The sequence below is a fragment of the Strix uralensis genome, chromosome 3 (genome assembly GCF_047716275.1).
Source record: "Strix uralensis isolate ZFMK-TIS-50842 chromosome 3, bStrUra1, whole genome shotgun sequence".
NCBI lineage: Eukaryota > Metazoa > Chordata > Aves > Strigiformes > Strigidae > Strix > Strix uralensis.
This window is the reverse complement of record NC_133974.1, coordinates 90,253,563-90,275,369: the sequence shown is the minus strand read 5'-3', so window position 1 is coordinate 90,275,369 and position 21,807 is coordinate 90,253,563. Positions and strand designations below refer to the sequence as shown.

The following is a 21,807-nucleotide window of genomic DNA, read 5'->3' as shown; positions in this document are numbered from 1 at the left end:
TAAAATAGTACAAATAAGAATCAGTTGAAATGGAAACTTACATTAAGTCAGAGTTAATGATTTAAAAAGGCACCTTGTAGTTGCATTAAAGGGAAAAAAATCTGAAACCAGTTGTGTTATCTGGTCCTTAAGTAAACACTGGCAGAAGTTTCATCCCTTGGGTCATACAGATCTGTTATTTTACTGCCTCTAGGAAAAAAATGTTTGTTACTTTGTCAGAGTGTGTGTCTGTAATAGCAGACTAAGCAAACCTGGGTGTCTTAATCTGCTACTACATTGTAAGATCAGAAGTTTTGGCCAGATTTGAACAGTCATATGGAATTTTCAGGAAATTACCAGAGATTCTGAACTTTGTCTTAAACTGTTCAGCAAGTTACCCGATTTGTCTTAACCAAAGACAAATCGTCTTAACCACCTTCTTAATCAAACACATTGCTAAAGAAGGGATGGAGGAAGGCCAAGCACTGTGCCTTGTTGGAGAAGAGAGTCCCAAGGCTGTCTCGCTTTGCTTGAGAGATTCTGGCCCTTCTGCTGTTGTGCTGCCTGTGGATCATCTTTGAGGAGAAGGGGTCAGGGGAGGTAGAGTCATGTTTTGTGTTATGCTCTGGGTAATAGGTGTTTGGAAAAAAAAAAAAAAATTCTGCTCTCCTAAAGAGCTTCATTTAGAAAATACTTTATCCTTCTACATACTTAGGGAGAATTAGGAAGTCAATTTTTTTGAAGTGATTTGTGTCTTCACTCTGAAGTATATAAAAAATGAAAGTTGTAAGACTGTATTAGAATACTTTTTTGTTAGTTGCCTAGTACGTTAGAAAGAGGATGGAAATAGAGATCTATTTATTTTTACTTGGCTTTCCCAACAGCCGCCATTTTCTAAGATGTCATTATCCTTATCTCTACTGCATGTCTCTGCTGTTTGTAATTTCCCCAAGCAACAGAAGCAGCAGAACAAAATTGGTGTGTGCTTTTTGGGGGTTTTTTTGTTACAATTTCACCATTTCACAAAGTCGCTGTATTACAGGAGTGACAGTGGCTAATCAGTGTCACACTTCTGCCTTGTTAGAGCTGCAGACAGCAGCTAAGGCACTCAAGGTGATTGTAGACTCAGGGAAACGGCATTGCACTAGTTCACCACCTTCATATAAGAAGGTAGGGTTCTTTACAACCACAGAAGTCATCCTTTTTTTCAGGAAACATACGAATTTAAGTTTTGTATAAAAATGGTGGCTTTGACGCCCCCATCCCCCAGGTTTTCTAGAGAGCTTTTTGGCTATCACTGGTGTGTGACTGATTGGATTCTGCAAAAGTTGACATCTTTGCTCCGGTTCTCTGTAGTTCTTGTCAGCTTTTTGGAGAACTGTCAGATTGACATCTGGGTTGTTTGGAGCATAGCTATGAAATAGTTTCAGGTATTTAATTTGGTTTTGACTTTTCCTGGCAGTTGGTGGTTTTACACCTGCATGAGGAAGATACAAAAATTTACAACAGGCGTGGTAGAAGAAAAGAGGCTTACTGCACCATACTTTACAGATGAAGTCTGCTGACATACAGTTCTGTCAAAAACATAGTGTCAGCTGAAAAAAGTGCATCTATTTTTCTCTTTTTTAATGATATGTTACTTGTAACGATAGCATCTGAATGAATTTTACTTGAAAGTTTGTTTTGTGTTCTTTAATATAAAGAACGTTGTACTCTGTTTGCCAGACTTGCTTCTTCAGGAATAGCTTTACATCAAAAGTTTTCTTTGGGATGGGAAATAACCAAAATACATGGGTGTTCTTAATTTTGTATTTCTAGAAAGCATTTTTTTTATCACTGATAAAGTTAGTCAGCTAATTGAGAATATTTGCCACTTGTTGAGGTACAGAATTTAGTAAAGTTACATATTGGATTGACCAATTGTCAAAGTTAAATGTTGTCAAGATGTATATGTACTTGTGATATAAGTTGCTTAATCAGAAGTTGTTAAGGCATTAGTATAAGCATGGTGTCTTCTCACTTTTAGCTTTTCCCTCTGTATTTACAGTTTTTCCAGGTTACAGTGTGCTTTGTGTTCTGCTCTTATGCTTGCTTGATAACAATAAAGGACTAAATACCATAGCCGTTGGCTATAGTGTCAGTATGTAAGGTCTTTATATTATATCATCTTCCCATATGAGGCTCTCTCGGTGTAGGTTGTCGTAACTTTTTACTTCTGAATTCTGCAAATCTGATTACTAGAGGAATCAGTGATCTGTTAGCCTCTCTTTTGAGATCAGCAACCATCTTTTCTAATGATGAAATTGTATGTGCATAAGTCCACAGAGCAAGAAACAATAAGTGTATGTTTGGATGTGCAATAAATGAACTTCTGGACTAGGAGGTTGACACTTTCCTACTGTAATCTTCAACATTACAGACGGTTGACTTTTTTTTTTTTGAGATTTAAACACAGACTTTTATGTTTAAGATTATTTTAAATCTATTGCACTTTTGGACTTTATTTGTTATTTCTTGAGGTATTTTAGATTCTTTTATAGCTTCAGTATTTCCTTCTCTCTTTATAGGACCCCAGCTGAATGCACAACTAGAAGGTTGGCTTTCTCAAGTACAGTCCACAAAAAGACCTGCTAGAGCCATTATTGCACCGTAAGTGTGAAATCTCTTTAGTACATATAATACTTGATTGCTTAAATGCGTCTTTATTTTGAGTGATTTTGAAAACTGGTGAAAGCTAGTATTTAGCTGAAAGGAATGTTGTGTGGTTTCTAAATAAGTATTTTGAATATGGCATAGAATGGAAGAAATCTGTGCACATTTTGGTATATTAGTTTCCTTTTGCTGATGGACTGCAGATTTAACATTCGCTTGTGATCCAGTAAGACAGATAAGAGGTTTGTTAGTGTAGTGGTGGTCTAAGGTGACAGCTCTTTCAATGCACTTCTAGTATAGAACAGCTACACCCATTTAAAAAACAAAACGAAACACACAAACAAAACTCCAGCACCACCCCCCAAATCCAAATTTAGCAAAGCTTAAAACAAAAAGAAATGAAACACTATTCAGCTATACAAAATGGTTTACTTTTGTTATTTTAGTTTGGTTTTGTTTGGGTTTTTTTGTCCACAGCAGAAATAGGGATCATCTAAACTATTTAGGTAGAATTAAATTTCATGAAGATAGTTGAGACATATAATAAGAAAAAGTATGTTGGTCATTCCAGTTTATTATGAGTTGGAAGGAAACACTGGGAAAAGCACCTTAAATATGACATTTTTCCTGTGCTAACAGAGTGTTGACATAATGTTTGAAGTATTCCATAATAGTATTGCATATGCAGAAGGAATTGTCCGAAATCTGCCTTAGTCTTTCTCGCAGCTATGTCAGCAAAGAGGCCTTTCAGCTCCAGATTAGGTAACCTGAGTTGTTTTGCAGAATTGCTGGAGGTCTTCTCATGGTCTCACCAAATTGCATCATTAACTGTGCCTTTGTTTTACCATCTGTAAAGTGAGATATGGCTAATAATATTTTTCTGAAAGACTGAAGAAGCCTATAGCAGAGGCAGCCTTTCAGAAGGCTCATTTGACATTGTTGAATAACATACCTTGCCAACCGGTTCACTAGGTCTTGGTCTCCTGTTTATCCCCTTAGCATTTATGTTAGTACCTTTCTGAGCTCTTTAGAATGAGTGAGGTAAATGACACTGAAGTAGAACCCCTAGGTAATTTTGAGGATAACTTGCTGCAGGTATCACTCTGTGGATGAATATACATGCATGCGAACATACATATGTATAAATAAATATAAAATTCTCCAATGCTGTCAGTGGGGAACGTGTATCTTCAAACATCCTGTACGTCCCAGGACTTGCAGCATGTATCATTCTCAGTATCATTGCATAAAAAGACCATCTGGAAAGCTGTAGCTGTGTTGTTGCACATACTTGATTCAGAATAAAAGATAACTATTGCCCTAGGGTCACAGGTGCTCCTGATGATCTCCAGAGCTGATGAGGCCCCAGCGCTGTGCAATGTGGGCATGGCCTTCTGCTGTGGACGTGCTGCTGAGTGGCCGCGTGCTGTTCTCCACCACTTGGCCTGGGAGCCCGAGGAATGAACCTTCTCTGGAATTAATGCTTTTAGTGGTGTAAACTGAATCTTCTACTGTCCTGAAGGGAATGGGTCTTAAGATTTGGATGTGATGTTTGAAACAAGCAGACAGAATAATTATGAGTTTTTGGAGCACATACAGGAACACAGGTCGAGAAGGGCTCCAGGCCAGAGTGATAGGAAATGATAAAGCACATACTGCATTCTCTGCGGTAAAAGCTACCACGCTGTGTTCCACTCCCTTACTTGTGCCCATTCATTCTATTGCTGCGGTATTCTTTGATGATGGAGCATTTTTAGTCTGTTTATTTGCTGTAACGTGTAGTCTCTCTTTGCCAGACCCCTCTACTGTCATCATATTCAGTTATTTGAGTGTGGTTAGAAGAGCTTTCTCCAGCAGCTTGCTATTCCCTTGTCCCCTGCTGCATTCTTAGTGTTATCATGAGCTTCTGATAATATGCAGTTGTGTAGTCTGCCTGTTAGTATCTTTTACAAGTGACAAGAGGTGCTTTGATCTGGAGACTTACTAACTTTCAAGTAAATGGTCACTGACAGTTCTTTAACAAATACATCTCTCATATGTTCAGTACTGCAACAGTGCTCTCCAGCTCTTTCAGGAGTTGATTTTTGGATCACTCTTACTATTTCTAGCTCATTGAGGACAAATAATATTTAAGACATTAACATTCAATAACAATATCAACATATTTAAGATGTTAAACAATATTTAATGTTAACATTTTGTACACCTTGATTTGCAGCCATGCAGGCTATACCTATTGTGGATCTTGTGCAGCCCATGCTTACAAACAAGTGGATCCTAATATTACGTAAGTATTAAAGTTTTTCTTTACAAAGCAATAAGACAATGCCATTGCAATCCTCTGAGAAGTTGAATGTTCTTTTAACATTCTTACACCTTGAAGTACTCATTTTATACTTCTTTTAGTCTCTTATGCATTCGTTCTGTTTTAACGTCATAAATGTTCAAATTGCTTGGACATTGCAAAAGAAAAAAATAATGTAGTATTGTTGAATTTGAAAATGCAAAGCAGTATTTTTAAAAATTGAGAATTATTGGTAACTAATTTTTTAGGAGGGAGGGGTTAAAGGTGTTCTTTTTGCAGGTAATAACATTTAATTTACTTTATTGTTTGATGTTCCACTGCTTTTATAAAAGCCCAAGCTGTTTTTTTTTTTTTACTGGTTGCAGGGTGTCTTTGTTTCTTTTTTGGTTTCGTTTTTGTTGGGAGGTTTTTTGATACTAAAGTATATTAAAATATTTGGTCATGATTCTGCATTGGTTTTTCAGTGCAGGATTATGGGCTGAATGCTACCATGATTCTCTTCTGCTGTGGAGAAAGTGACCTCTGTGTGTATATAATAATTGAAGTCAGTGAAAGTTACTTGTAATAATTTTAAATGGACTTGTGTTTCTGACAGCACATCAGTTTGGGGGGGAAAAAAAAAAAATAAAAAACCCCCAATATGCTACTGTAGTCTGCACCTGCCTCTGAAAATATGAATCCAGTTATTTTACATTAAAGGAATATAATTCTGTGTTCTGCTGACTGAAACATTTTTTTTAATTACAAAAACTTAAAACACCTCCAGTATTTACTCTATGTATTTTGCAATGTTGATATAAAAACTGGCTATGTCTATCAGTTGCTTATAAGCTAACATGTTGTAATGCTCTCCAAAAACAATGGTTTTGGTTCTTTCTAAACTATTGTAAACAAAGCAAAGATAACTTACAGTGTGACAGATAACTAGTTTCTCTGAAATTTCTAGAACAAGTTAAATTCCCCAGGTTCAGTGACATGGAGTTGATTGAACTTTCTGGATCACTTGCTGTTTTGCCGCATGGGATGCTTCGAATTCATCTTTCAGCTGAACTATTGCACATTTGGATATTTTGTTTTCATGAACTCTGTAAAAAGTTTGAGTATTTTAGTACAGCTTGCTATAGCACTCCACATGTAAGGAAAAAAAAAAATCTTTACATGTCTCCCACCCCTTTAGTTCAGTGCCAGAAACAAGATGATACGATCCTGAAGCTGAAAAGCTGAATTTCCTATAGGTTTTTTTTTCTTCTTTTAAGTCTTGTGGCAGGAGACCCTTAACATCTAATCAAGAGTCAGGAACTGAGGACTGATGAAATAACATCATGATGACATGTGAAAGCTTGCAGTATCAGCTAAAGCTACGAATGTGCAGTCCAAGTCCCTGTTGTTGATGCAACAGCTGGATAAAGCCAGCATTTACGGATGACTTAAATTTGAATTTGGTGAAATCTGAAGCCAGGCTAATATAGTAAATAAGTGAAAAGCTCTGAATAGATGATAAATCCCTAATCCTCATTTGAGGGCACATACCTGTAGTTGTTGAAGGTGGTGTGTAGCTGAAGGTTGTGTTGGTCCAAGGAGATAATCCAAAAATCTGTTCTAAGAGGCTGTAACACATCATTCAGCCTCTAAATGAGTCCAGTCAGACAGATTTCTAGCTGATGAGTGCCCTCTGATGTATAACCTGCTTAAGTGGTCTAAGGCTATGGGAAGCATTATTGAACTGATCTCATGATCATTTCTGAGGTACCGAGGAGATCTAGGCCATGGATTGATCTGTGGTCTTACACACAGCAGAGTATTGGTAACCACCAGAAAGTATCACTTTGTACGTTTTTATTAAACTTGTTAATCTAAACCAAGTCTCTGTACAATTGCAGTTGTCTAAATTGTGGGCTTTTGTGTTAACTGTTGTAGCCGAAAAATTTTCATTCTTGGGCCTTCCCATCACGTGCCCCTTTCCCGATGTGCACTTTCCAGTGTGGACATTTATAGAACACCTCTGTATGATCTCCGAATTGACCAAAAGAGTAAGTGCATGATAAAGCTTACATCTTGAAGATTGCTGAGGCTTGAGTATTAACGGTGGTACTGCAGTGCTGAGGACTCTCTTGTTGGGCACTTCATTGTATTAAGTGGTATACAAGAATAAATCAGTTTTTATTGCAATGAAAGCTAGCTTCTGAAAGATCCTGGTGGTTGCAGGCATTGCTGTATTATAACCTTAATGTCCCTCTCGCTCCTGCAAGTAAAGAATTCTCAATCTTTGTTTATCTTTTCCATTATGAGTGTGTGCCTCTTGGTAAGTGATCTTTAAAAGGGATCTCAAAATTAAAAAGTGTTACATTTGAATAATAGCCCATTACACACCTGCTTCATTATTCTGTGAAGTATTCTGTCTGCAGAAAAGATAGTGCTTTAGTTGGTTTGAGTTTATTTCTGATAGAGGAATAATAGAGGAACAAAAAGCTGCTTTTATTTGGATGCATTATTGCATATGGCTCTTTTCTAACTGGCAGAGTATCTACAGAACTAAAAACTGTTAGTCCATTAAGTACCAGTTTTTCAGACTAAGTTTAAAGGTGAGATGAAGATAAATTTGATATTTTGACTTTCATGTGTTTTGAGTTAAACCTGAATAATACAGTATCTTTTTCAGAAAGGCTAATTAGTGCAGATATATATAGCTATTTCGTAATGACTGTGATTAAGCAAGTTAGTTCAGGCTTTTTCCATAGTGCCTGCAGAAATTTCCTTAGGTAACAAATATTTTGGTTTCTGCAGAACTCCTTTATGGAGTGGAGAAGGAGGCACAGCCCTACATCAAAGTCTTCATTCAGTGGAGAGTTTTCAAAATGTAGAGATGGCTCTACATACCACCAAGCGCACCTGAGAGTAGAAAAGATAACTTGTAAATGTGGATTACTTAATCAGCTTTTGCTGTCTGTAGATTTCATGATTCAGTTAATAATAAATTGTATTAAAAAATAGCACATCCAGCAATGGCTCAGCTGATCAGCAATTATTTTTTTTTTAAAATGTATGATGGTGTAGTCTGTGAAAAGAATTCTGTGACGGGGCAAATGCATGCATATTTTCAAATGTGTTTTATTTGTGTTACTTAAATTTTGTATCATAACCGAAAATCTTTCTCAATATACTAACAAGGTCACTGATTTAACACATTTATTTTGTAAACTGAATCAATTATGTTTGTATCTTAATGACTTGAACATGATTTTAATCCTGAATTTATTTAAAAACAAGTGGTTTATGATGACAGCCCTTCAAGGCATGTAATTTGTTATAGAGGGCTTGTTCTGTTAAAGATGCACTTTATGGTGGTTTTTAAAACAAAAAAAGTAGTACAAATTAATCTTTAATTCATTTCAGTTTATGGAGAATTGTGGAAGACTGGAATGTTTGAGCGTATGTCCCTACAGACAGATGAAGATGAACACAGTATTGAAATGCATTTGCCTTATACTGCTAAAGCCATGGAAAGGTACTAGGGCTAATTACTACTTCTACAAGATTGAGCATTATGTGCATTAAATGTTTGAACTGCATGTTAAGTGCAGTAGGAAGTAATAATACCCTTTATATAATACTCACACTCACCCACCCACCAGTAAAAATTCTGGGGAGGAGAGGGTCAGAGACTAGGATTAGTTGCTGTAATAGAAACTGTGAGCAGAGCAAACACCTGAATGATGAAATTGGCATACCACTTATAAACAAGTTTATGTGTTTATATTGGCTTAATGGAGTTAATATTAGATGTGCTTTCATGAATCTTTCTCAATGGCTGATTTTTTTTTTTTTTTCCATTTTTTGCAAGGCATCTCTGGAAGAAGTTCAAATACTAATAGGTGTTTTCTGTGGGATTTTAGATTTGTTTGAAGCCTTAATACAAATTTTGAAATCAGGGTTCTGTTTACAGCTGCTATTTCAGATGAGTACTTTGAATAATTTTTCTTTAAAGGTGATCAATTTTGTCAATTTGTGATGCTTTTTTTCCCCCGTCCTTTTTTTTTTTTTGAACTTTTCTTCCATAGCATTTGTAATTTTCCCTGGAGTATCAGTATACATCCGGGTGCTCTTGTGAGCATTTTTATATAAGTTGGAAAATTACCCAATATTTGTGCAGCATCTATACAGGGAGAATTTCATTCTTACTTTATTGCGAGTTGCATTGTGTCTTTTCTTTTTGTTTGCCTCGTGTTTTCACTTGGCAGCAAAGATAAATACTGTTTTGGGGCGAGATTATTTTCTGAAAGTAGTTTCAGGTTCTAAAACAACTTCCTAGTATGACCTTAACAAATTAACTGTATCTTCAATTCAATAGTGCCCTTTTAAAACATTCTGCAATTTCAGTTAGCAAGCCCTTGGAAAAAAACTTCAGATGTTACTTGAATTACAACCTCTTTTCTTTTGCTTATAAGCCATAAGGATGAGTTTACTATTATTCCTGTGTTGGTCGGAGCACTGAGTGAGTCAAAAGAGCAGGAATTTGGAAAACTCTTCAGTAAATACCTAGCTGATCCTAGTAACCTCTTTGTGGTTTCTTCTGACTTTTGCCATTGGGGTAAGTTTCACACCTTTTCATTATAGCAGTATGATGATTATTGTGTAGTGATTTTCAAATAATGTATTTTATTAAACATTGAACATTCTAACTTTTGGTAAATGTATCTTTGAAACTTAAATGCATTTGTAAAGCTAAAAAATTATTTATCTTTTTTTAATCTGGAACAATAGATGAAAAATATTAATGTGGTAATGTGTTTTCAGTGTAGTGGAGGAAATAAATGCTGAAAGTGTATGGGTTTATATGCATCTCCTTCCTGTTGCAATGAAATAAGTGTCTGAAGTTTCTTGCTGTTTTTACTCTTCTTTTAAGCACTTCAAAGCAACTTGCAAAACTAATTAGCCAAAAATTCACTGGACATGGCAACATCCCTCTGATGGAAATAAGTTTTGTATGTTTTACTGCTGGGTAAGATAGCAGATGGAGTATTTATGCCAATTCACCAGAGCTATCCCAGTTCATCTTGGTGGCAGAGCTATATAGACTGCAGAAGCCTTGACTTCTGTATTGCTTTAACACAATATTTTTCTTTTAAGTGTGATAGTAGCTGGAAAAGGGACTGCTTCCGAAAGATACGTTTTATGTTACACAACAGACCTTCTTCCCTTTTTTCATTGTCATCTTTGGTCAACTTATGTAATTAAGTGCATATTTTACTTCTCTTTGAATTGTGGAATAGCTGGAGGAATATAAGAATGACCTGGGTTCTGTTGTGGCTAATGAATCATCTAGAACTGTTCATTGAATTATCATGAACTTTTTCTTTTAACCTTCATTTACTGTGGGTATTGTTCTGCAAGCAGAAGTAGCCTGACTCCAGAGTTGACTTTGTCAAGAGGGATAGTGAAATGAAATGTTGCTTTACTTTTAATTTATAGAATTGTATTCCAAGGCAGTAACAGGCAATTAATAAGTGATACTGCAGTGTCGGTTCTACATAGTAGGTTTTTCTTTAGGAATATAGCTGCCCATCATGTATTTTTTACTTCGCTTCAGGGCTGCTACTTTCCTTGCCCTAGAATTTCCTCACTGGAGCTAAAAAGTATAAAATAAATGAAGATTACTACTTTACAAATATTATAATTTCAATTATTTAGTAAGTACTAGGGAGTGTTTTAGCTACGATTTTTCCCTTTTTTATTTTATACATGATTTTTGTTTCAAGGTCAGAGGTTCCGTTACAGTTACTATGATGAATCCCAAGGAGAAATTTATAGATCCATTGAGCACCTAGATAAAATGGTAAGTTTTCAGATTTGGTGGAACTAACTAACAAATTTCTCCTGTACATTACATTTCTTTGAGCACTTTAGAAATTTCTCTAACAAAATATTATAGATTAGCTATTTTATTAAATGTATATTTTTCCTTTGTTTACCACAATAAGAACTTAGCAGTTGTTTTTAGCTAGTATCCTTCATTTTACTGACGTGAGCACAATATATTGCGGGTATAATCTAGTAAGCATAATTTATGAGAATAAATGCATGTTCATCTACCTGAAATGCCCTAGTGTAATGTAATTCCTGTCCACATACCCTCTTATGTTTTTGCAAAGCAATAAGAACTATGAATTGAGTAGTGCGGTAGTTCAGGCTTCATAGTTATGGTACCTGCATATTGAAACAGCATTGTGATTATGCTAATGGTTTCAGCAACATCCATTTTGAGGAGAAAATGCTGTAAGGGATTGTGCTGGTCAGGAAAACAAAAGTTACTGTTTCACTGGGAGTAGTCTTCTCCCTGCCCCTTACTCTGTAGTAGGTGGTGGGGAAAAGCAGTAGACTGTACAGGGTTTGGCAAAAGGCTGAAAGGAATGCTAAATACATAAAGATCATGATGCCAATTATGTTGCGTTTTCTTTGCAGTCACAGGAGCCAAGGATGTCTTTTTAAATGAAAAAATTGTGTTGACGTTCAAGACTATACTTAAGGCACAGAATAGAAGTAATTCTTCTGGAAATACGTAATCTTAAAATTTGTTTTAAAACTGTTTGGATCATTTGTGTAACTTCTGTAAAATCTGTTAGAGAACTGTTGTGATTTGGGGCACGTTATTGTCTTAAAGGAATAAATCCTACCTGCTGGAGACATCTCCAGAGTTTTTTTGCTTTGTGTATCCATATTAACCTCTTTGTTTTTCCACTGTTCATCAGTGGAATGGAAGCAGTAAATAATTTGCCTTCATTCTATTTATCCCATTTTTAATAATTCTTGCTGTCAGTTGAGAGGTTACTCTAAATGCAGGTGTTTTTCTACAGAGTCCCAGAATTTGCAGCTCTCAGTGTTTTTGCAAGAGAGCAGATTAAGGTGCATTAGCAGACATTACTTTCCCCTTGCTATTTTCTGTGGTGAAAGCTTGTAGAAAGAGTTGACTTTGGTATTTAATTACTTTTAGTGAATACATTGCTGCACCAACTCTTTCTTTTAGTAGTTATAAAGCCAAAATGAAATGACATTTTTTGTAACATTGAAAATGATGCCTCCTGTTCAATAACCATGAAAACACTTTTTCAATCAAGTTTAACTGGAAAACTAAACGTGCTGTGTAGCAGTATACTGTGGTTATTTTTTGCCTGTTTATATCATGCCATATGTGAACACATGACTCCGTATTCAAACTCTGTTCAGAGTAGGTTTTGCTTTCAGTGAATTTCAGAAATTTCTTTTTAGCGGTATTGCGGGTACACTTGGGATGCTATCCACAATGCCACAGAGATCACCCCATCATGTTTCTCCAGCTTTTGGAAGGAGTTTATTCAATTTTGCATGCCCCACTCAGCTACTTCTTGTTTCCTTAGATAATTATTGCATTTTTTAATGTCATTTGGCATGTTAAAAAACTTGTATTGTTGTAACCACTAGGCCTCTCCACAGAGAAAATAGCATTAAGATAGAAACAAAACTGTACTAAAACCATCAGAGGTTTTAACCTCTACTATTATTGGCCCAGTAATTTTATTGGACCTAACTAGGAAAGCAGGTGGCTGAGTGCTTTGTAAGCAGGAAGATATTCTGTGTTAAGATGAAATTGCTTTTCCTTAGAAATGCCCTTGTGGGAGGACAATGGTCTCTTCCTTATTTAGACTGGACCTTAAGTACAGATGCCTGATGATGTTCCTGGCTAGTGCATAAAGAATGCTAAATGCTTCAGGCATTGAAGATTTACTAACCTGGTAACCACTGTGAGAAATTTTATTTGCTGTGATGCTAAGTTAGAGCTCTTAGACTCCAGTGTAGTTAAAAAAAAAAAAAAAAAATGCAGAGTAGTAAATATTGCTGGGCGGACATTGGTTTCTCCATGGTAACTCTTAATGTGACTGCTGTTACCCTGGGGGTACCACAACGCACCTTGTGAAGTGACAGTGAAAGGAGTAAACAGCCCCATTGTTAATAGGGGTACCTTAGGGAAGAATCCTCAAATGAAGAGTTATAACTGAGCAGCTGATGTGCAATAATGTCTTTCTATATTGTAATCTGATACCTACCATTTTTTTAAAATAAAAGTGGGGGAGTATTCTGTAAGATGTCATTGAAGAGTAATTATTTTTTGATTATGGCTAGCCAGAAAATGCAGACTGCTCGCTTCAATCTTCACTGCCAGATTGCTCATTTTGTATCTATTTGTGAAACCATATGCCTAGCTTGAGTCAATAGGAGGATTCTGTTACCCTGAATGCTGAAGGGGGAGGATAATGCAGGTGCTGAGGAGGGCTGTGCAGGAACAGCCAGCAGTTGTGCAGGAGCCCTGCACAGCATGGGTAGCTTCTCAGGTGCTTCTAAGGAGCTGCTGAATTTTGGTGGCTTCTGCGGTGTCGCTACAGTGTGCCACACCTCCCACGGTGTTCCAGCTGGGGATGGCTGCTTAGTTTGGGCATCGTGAAAGACCACGACTCTCTACCTGGGTGCCCCACTCCCTGTTCTCTCTGCTGTGCCCAGTCAGTAATTTTCCTGTTCGTTCTTTATCTTCTAGTCTAAGTGACTCACACATACAAAGATAGTTGGACTGGCTAGTGCTAAGACCAGTTTGTTTCCACTTCCATAAGTGTGCTACTAGGTTATTTTTTTTTTTTAAGTGTGAAGAAGAAGCTGAAGTAACTGATTGCAAACCTGAACTTGACCAGCCAAAAGATTATTGGAGTATAGTATAAAATAAACTGTGGGGTTTAGTTTTGTTTTGGTTTTTTTTTTGGTGGGTTTTTTTTTTTTTTGGTAAGCTTGTAGATACTTGATCCTGTAGGGGATGATATTTAAGAATGTAACTGCTTTTAATCATATTAAGTGCACCGTGCCAGGATATTGTAGACGCCAATTACAGTGTCTGGTCAACTGAGATATGCAATTTCTATGTGTTGCCATAATAACCATGTGATAAATTGCAGAACTGTGTGATGGTTTGCATTTTTATCATGTGGGTTTTGTCATGTATTTTAACTCTGTTCTAAACCATGCCCAGCTGAGTTATTTTGAATACTGGAAATTATTAGCTTCATACTTCTGCTTAGAAAAATAAAACAACCTGACAAAAATGTTTCCTTTGTTCCTCAACACCATTTTAGACTGAGAAACAAGCTTGATAGTCTCTGCTCCTCTGCCACAATGATTTTTAAATCCAGAAGATTGAAAAGTTCAGTACAGCGGAATGCTTGTAGGATATGTGTTAATATCCATTTCCTATGGATTTTCTCCAATCTGTGATGTATGGAGCTCTGTTCTCATTTGCTGGGATGAACTGCATAGCTCTAGATGTTTTACAGTGCTGAACTGTGTGTTGAAATACGCTTACTAGGCATTCTGATAAATCCATGTCCATTCATTTGAGACAAATGCTCAAATGCCTTTGCCCAGTGTGTTCCAGTGACTTACAGCTATAAAATGAGTCTCTCAATTGAGCAGCCATTTTCATGTTTTAAAAAAGTCGTGAAAGGGTTTACAAATGAATAAAATATATTCTTATGAGCTGTTCAGTATCTGAGTAAGTGCTTTATGCATGTTTAGTTCCACTTGAGTATATAGTTAAGTTTGGTTCTGCTTTCTCTAGCTGTGTATTGACATGTACAATTTACAAGTAAATGAATGGTTCAAAGACATGCTGCTTAAACTTTAGAAATGCAATGGTATCTATGAAATCACTGCTAGTTAGAGAATAGCTACCTTTATTTTTTTGGCACTCATTTAGGTTCTGTAGATCTGGAGTGAGTAACAGCTGTAATTACCAGCCAGGGGTCCAAACACCCTCTCCGTGACCCTGGAAGAACTGAGCTCTTGCCAGCAATTGGTCAGCATAGTTTGGTTTTATTTTTCCATAAAATTTATCTCTTTATGAATTCATCTTATGTCTGTTTTTAATTAAAGTACACAAAGGTGGTGGTTATGGTTGCTGTTTTCTAATACTCCCTGACTCTCCTGGGAATCTCCAGCTCCTCCATTGTAAACTGTGATCCAGTCTGAATAATTAGTGTATCTGCCAGATCAGCCAACACCCTTGCAGACAATTCAAGAGGTTTCACTCTTGAGGTGGAGACTTCAGACAGGCTGACTACTTCCTGCATGTTGTTTCTCCTTTTATCACCCCCACTTTCCCCAAAGCAGGAGAAGGGGCTGGAACAATTGCAGAAACCTTAGGAGAAATTCTTTCCCCTTCTGATATCAACCTCCCACTGTTCCCATGCAAAGCGTACGTCTTTTTTCCAGTCTCTAAGGAAAACCTTCCTGTTTCATCAGCTATATGTAAGAAGCACGGCTATGTGTCTTACTGAATTAGTGAGTGCCTGGAGCTCATTTACTTAGTGAAGGGAATTAATAATTTTCAGAGGAAGGAAAAACACAAGAGGATGGAGTCTAACACAGGGAAAATAGCAAAGCCATAATAAAACCCAGACAGTAATTGATTTAGACTTGCTTTAAACTACTTTCATTGTATTTCATCTGCTCTGTGGAATGGGGTGAAAGTAGACTGTTATCTGGAGTTGTAGGATTCTTTTTGTCCTTAAGAATGTAAATGTTTGTATATGTGGAAGGTTTTGTTTTCCATACATGTGCTGGTTTTCATACTATGATTCCATGGGATCATGGGTCTCACTGTGGATGGAGAAAAGGATGTATATATGTGACTGCCTCACGTAAAGCGGAAGCATCATCTCCTCGCTCTTATGTTTCTGTCATGCACCAACTCCAGTGCTTTAGAGATGTTCTGGATCTGCTTTTTATGCTCTGAGCAGATGGCCAGCCTGTGCCCAGATCAACTGCCTTGCATGTCTGATGGGTCTAGGATACGTTACATTTGCTACGTGCTTGAATTGCATGTGGGTATATTGATGATTTGTCTAGGGGGTTTTGGACATCCAGAAGTCCCAGGCAAGTGCTCAGCCCTGAGCTCTGTTACCAGAGAGAGATGGAGGCAAAACTTCTTCCTGCTTTGCCCTTTTAGTAAACTTGTTTCTTTATTGCTGTACAAAATCCTATGGCAGTAGGGTACCCTTGGAGGTGGGGATCAGCTAGTCTACGTGAGGAGCTTTTCTAACATGAGCTGGTATCTGCAAAGATAGCTTAACAGATCCATGGATCATTGACAGCTTTGGAAGAGCTCCTGCACTTTTAGTTTGGCAAGGGATGGCAACAAGATGACTAGAGCTCACATGCTGAGATTCCCTTGATACCTTTGATACAAAGTAGAGGGGTTTTTCTCCTGAAGTATCCTGTGTTGTCATTAATAGGTGATCTATAAACACCTGCTTATGAATGTGTGAAGTAATCATTGCTATCGATTCTTTTTCAGGGTATGAGCATTATAGAGCAGCTAGATCCTGTATCTTTTAGCAATTACTTGAAGAAATACCATAATACAATATGTGGAAGACATCCTATTGGTGTATTATTAAACGTAAGTAACTCTTGATTTGTTGAAAAATATAACTTTTAGCAAAACGCTTACATTTGTTTTAAACACAATATTGCTGGAGTATTCCTTAGTTCTAAAATGGCAAGTCTTGAATTATTTTTCCAAGTGTTCTCAATTTGGTCTCCAATTTCTGTGTCTTGCATATAGACAAATGTAAGCTCTTAAGGCCGGAGGGTTTTCAGTTTTCTAAGGGAGATGAGGTGCCATGTTCTTTTAGAATTTCAATGAAATACAATTATTCACTTTCTCTTGGCCCTAAATGAACAAACAAATAAATCCATCTCCCTGAAGAAGTACATACTTACTCCTTTTGAATCAGTGCTTACAGACATGTATATATTTTTTCTGTCTTGCTATTAGCTAGCTATTGTGAGTGCCTTGTTATATCTGACAGTGTTTTTGAGTTTTGCAAATATGGTGAGAGATTACCTCTGTAAGTGTTAGTGCAGTGCACCATTAACCCATAAATTAATGGCAATTAGAATTCAGATTAAGTGGTACTTTCTAGTTACTGTATTATGCTTTGGTGGTGCAGTGCAGACATAAACCTGTCTTAACTTAGTTGTCTAAATTGGGTCACAGCTGCTTTACAGCACTGCTGGAGTGCTGCAGATTTGTCATATTGCTTGAGTGAATCTCACTGTATTTTTACTGTAATTCAAATCTGAAACAGGAAGCATGTTAACCTTTTTAAAAGGGAAAACTTAATTAACTGGAAATGTAGCCTATATGGAGAACATACAGAAGAACCTTTTAAAGTGGGGTCTGCAGAAGTTTGTATGAGCAATAGCAATATTGGGGATGCACGTAGCAAAATTCAGTACTATGGCAACTCTGCAAAAATATCCAACTTTTAACCTCAGATAATGATTAGTTTTGCAGTGAATCTGAGATAAATTTTGCTCCTTCACTTTTGCCAGTTGTCACACTTTAATAAATTATCTTAGTACATTCTTTTTCTGTAATGGAAGAAATACAATCTAAAAAGTGTTAGTGTTGGGGGTTTTTTCTGTTACATCTGTGTTTCTGTATAAATTCCCTGTGGAACTAAATGCATTGTTTCTAAAGAATCTATTTTGAAAGGTTGTTTAGTATTGCTTTATAGAACTGCATGGATGTACATAGTGCAGTGGGGGGGGCGTCAGTGAGTGAAACAGCACAGGAATGGGTTAGGTCCACAAATTACTTGGAGTTGCTTATATTTTCACAAGAGATTGTGCAAGGACCCCTGGAGGGAGGGAGAGGACTGAGATCTAGGAAATGTCATAATTTCACTGATACCCTTTTTTAAACAGCTTTTTTTCTCTCTTCAGGCTATCAACGAACTCCAGAAGAATGGAATGAATATGAGCTTTTCATTTTTGAATTATGCTCAGTCAAGCCAGTGTCGAAACTGGCAAGACAGCTCAGTGAGTTATGCAGCTGGAGCACTTATGGTCCACTGAACCGCTGAATGCTCAGGGATGGCACCTGCACACACTCTGTATATGGGGTCCCAGCCTAGCCCTTACAAAGATACAGTCCCTGGTCTTTGGGTATACTGAAACCTCAAACTAATAGAACTCTCTTCTTTTCTAGTAGGTGTAGTCCTTCCTTAGTTTCAACTCATTTAAAAATGCTTTCTTGTTTAGGACAATGGAAGGAAGGCTGGTATCGAAACATTTTGTGATTTTTTTTTTTTTTTTTTTTTTTTTAAAAAGATAATGGCTATGAAGGCATGGTGGCAGACAGTCCTTACAAATACAACATGTAAAGCATTTACCATATCCTAAATTTGCACTCTTTGCAGACCTGTGCACATGTACTCAGCTTTCAGAATAGTTTTGCAAGTTGTAAACGGAAAAAGGGGTGGAAGCTTTTTAATAAAAGAAAAAAAAGGAAAACAACGCATTTATAAATGATCCTGTATTAGAATATAATAAAACTCCAGTATAGTCAGTTACTACCCGTGATGTACAACAGATATCTTCTATTTTAGTTGCTAATAAAGGGCTACACAAACCAAAATAGTCTGATTTAAACTTATTGCTTTGTGTTCTGTATGTGGCTGCTTGTCATTGACATCCTTTATCCTCAGTTCTTATGCTTGATAATTCAGCCATTCTGTAAAATACTTTAGAATGTATTTTATATTCAACATTTGTTATGACTACTTCATTTACAGATTTTTTTTATCTTAAACCTGCACTATGAGTTCAGCTGTGCAAAAGAATTTTAAAAACCTTTTGTATATTCTAATTCTTTTTGTTTTACAATTATCTATAATATAAATAGTATCTTTTAGTATGTGATACAAATTTGTATCAGAAGTACACTTTTAATGCTTTTTATGCTCAGTTTTAGTATTAAATAGATGCAGTATTTTTATTTTAAATGACTTAAAATTGAAAACAAACAGTAGTTTGAAAATTATACTACTTAAGAGTATCTATTGAGCATTCATAGGCCACAGAAGCCATACAGTGCTAAGCTCGAGCAATTACTCCTCAAAGATTTAATTGGGAGGGGAAGGTAAGGCTTCTCTTTATTTTTTATTCTTTATTCTTTGACTGTGGGTAGAATTGTTTCATGTTCTTCAAACATCATCACATCTTAAGAGTTCTTGAACTTTCTTCCAGCCAAAATAATGGTGTAATTATTTGAGTTATCATTCCCGAAGACTTCCTTTTGTTCTAATAAGAAATGCAAAGTAGGATGGCAGTCCTGGCTCATTATCTAAATGGAGATTTCATTCCCTGATATTTCACCTGCTGTCAGGCAACTTTCTGGTACATTCAGCTTTTCTGAGTGTCAGAGGGGAATTTCAGAATTCAATTTAGATTATCTTTGAAAGCTGTGGGAATTGCTGTGTGCAAAGTCTTCACTTGAAAGCATACCAGACATCTTGGTTATTCCTATTAAAATACCCTTTTGCAAACAGGCACTGCTTATACCACTTCTATTTTCCTTATCACAGTTGGCCACCATTTGAATAATAACAGGTGAATGCTCCATTTACAAAATGAACTACTTTGCAGATGTTCAGAATCCATCCCAAATGCCAAACTCCTTTGCATGTCCATTCTTTTAGTTGCCTTATTGCTCTGCCTTGTTCTTGAACAGTCTCAGCAGCAGACAGGGAAAACAACTTTCACATTACTTTTGACAGACCAGCAGGAAGGCTCTTCAGGTAAAACTGAATTGGTAGCCAGTCTTTATAAATACTTGTCTGACTGTGCCTTATTAAAAAAGTAGTTTGATCATGAAGATTTTTTTTTTAATCTTTGGTGAATACAAGTTTAATTAGGACTCCAGTTTCTTTCAGTGTAAAGCCAAATGCTTAGTATCATTATTGAAACACATAGTTAATTGGAACAGTTAAGTATATACTTTCTCCCTAAGGTAAACATAGTAATTAGCTTCTGAATACAAATGCCTAAGTTTGCATCTTAGTTCTGTAAGATAGTTTTAATAAAAAGAAAACATAACTGGAAGAGCTTCAAGGAAATTGGTCAGCCATTTTACTCGGCACAATGTTATGAAATATCTTACAGTGAAAGCACTTCACATGTAAACTGTGTAATGTATTTCAAAATAAAGTTTCTAATTAAAATGGGAATTTCTGTGCCTACTAATAATAACCATCAATGACAGTTCAGAAGCCCACTCAGAGAAATTTAAAGCTTTGTGAAATCTGCTCTAACTTAGAAGGATTTGTTGTATAAACCCTGTTTGTTTGAAAGCAGAAAATACCTGACTTCAAAGAACTCAGCTTTTGTTGCTCTTTTGGTGGGATTGGAGGGAGTTGACTTCAGTGCTTGGTTTCCTGGTGTGTCATTTTAAAATGTCAGAAGAAAAGCAAATAATCTCCTGAAAAGATCTTCACTCAAGACTATTTCATTATTTTAGCTTTACCATGCATTTTATTCACACTTAAATATACATTTGAATATAGCATTTTGGATCAAAGAGTGTCTGATTTAGACAGTATTGAATATTCACAGTCCTGTTCACTTTTATGGAGGTTTCTTATATGCATAGGATGACTGACCTTTGACCACTCTTCTGGTGCAATAAATCCAGATAGGGGATGTGATTCTCATTTTAAAATTTTGATATTTTAGAGAAATGTTCAATGTGTGAAAATGTTGATTAAAATACTCCTTTGTTTTTCTGTTCTTGTGTTGTTCACAAAAGCTTTATGGATTTTGTTTGCTTTTCTTTTTTTATAATACTGTCTTTAAAAAGTATTGCTTTTAAAATACTGTCTACTGAATTCTTAATTCTTCAGTTTGGCGTTTTTGACATAGAATGGAGCAGTAGGTCTTCTACTGCGTCAGGTTTAGACCAGCAGAAGCAGGAGGAGGTGCAGGTGTGAGCTGCATCCTGCTGCAGGGCGGTGGGGCCGCCTCTCCCTTTTAGCTGCGCCCGGGGGCGCCTGTGCCCTCCCGGCTTGCTACGAGCAATGTGTTTAGGCCTTCATCAGGTCATAGCCACTGTTTGGCTTTATTTATCTTAAAAATCATGACTTGAGGGGCTTTGATCCAGTGTTATTTGAACTGAACTCTACTCCAGTGCAGTATCCTTTCCTGGAGCCTTTGGAAATGCTGGGTTTGCCGGAGCATTTTTAGGCCTTGCTCTTGCTCTTGCTGTTTCCCAGTCAGGGGCTCATTGCTGTGTCTCAGGGGTTCTGGATATTACTGTAGGCTTTACTGAGGAGTCTCAAATTGACATTTCAGGAGCTGAAATGGGGGCTTTTCTGTTTGACGTCTGTACTCCTGGTACTTTGGCATGTTGTTTCAGTGGTTGGTGTAGGTTTTTCCATTTCATGCTTGTCCTTTTTCCCTGTTCCCTCAGGAAGAGTGCTCTCCTCTGCATCATAGGAAGCTTTGCGCTTTGCTTTCAAATGACATCCGTCACCATGATATGCAGTTATTTCCTGGGGCTCAGTTCAGTGTGCTAACTAGCATCTGATCCACTCTCAAAAATTGCCCAATGGACAAATGTTTAAAGTCCCTTGTATAGGTAACCTTTTGCCTTCCTACTTCTGTGAGAAACTTTCTGAAATTCACCCCTGAAGCTAGCCTATGAAAGATCTTCAGTGTGAAGAAAAACTGAATTTCAGGATCCAGTTTAGTGCACCCCAAAGATGTTTTGGTTCAGGTCCCACAGTGCAGCCAGATGGCCTTTTCAATAGATGGTTGCAAAACATGATTTGGAATTGGTCTGTAGGGATGAACTGACTTTATTCTTTCAGTAATGCAAAATTTATTGCCTCTATTCTAATTATCTCTAGAGCTTTTTTCTAATTTCAATTTTTTTTCTTATTTGATTTTGTCTAATTCTGAAAACAATTTGTCCATGCATACTGCAGACAGCTTCCAGATGCCTGGTGTCATTT

The 21,807-nt window shown here is 36.7% G+C and overlaps 1 protein-coding gene across 2 annotated transcripts in view; it reads left to right on the top strand.

The window, feature by feature from the left end:
• Positions 1 to 20,025, top strand: part of MEMO1 (mediator of cell motility 1) — a 29,701-nt gene extending 9,676 nt beyond the window's left edge. Inside the window, exons 2-9 of one of the 2 annotated variants that reach the window (XM_074863289.1) lie at positions 2,547 to 2,628; positions 4,850 to 4,918; positions 6,854 to 6,966; positions 8,330 to 8,441; positions 9,382 to 9,524; positions 10,693 to 10,769; positions 16,305 to 16,409; positions 17,741 to 20,025. In XM_074863289.1, coding sequence (XP_074719390.1) covers positions 2,547 to 2,628; positions 4,850 to 4,918; positions 6,854 to 6,966; positions 8,330 to 8,441; positions 9,382 to 9,524; positions 10,693 to 10,769; positions 16,305 to 16,409; positions 17,741 to 17,872 — 833 coding nt within the window. In that variant the 3' untranslated portion in view covers positions 17,873 to 20,025. Of the gene's footprint in view, positions 1 to 2,546; positions 2,629 to 3,985; positions 4,126 to 4,849; positions 4,919 to 6,853; positions 6,967 to 8,329; positions 8,442 to 9,381; positions 9,525 to 10,692; positions 10,770 to 16,304; positions 16,410 to 17,740 lie in introns of those variants that run through there. The other variant, XM_074863290.1, reaches the window with a different exon arrangement.
• Positions 20,026 to 21,807: the final 1,782 nt, after the last annotated feature.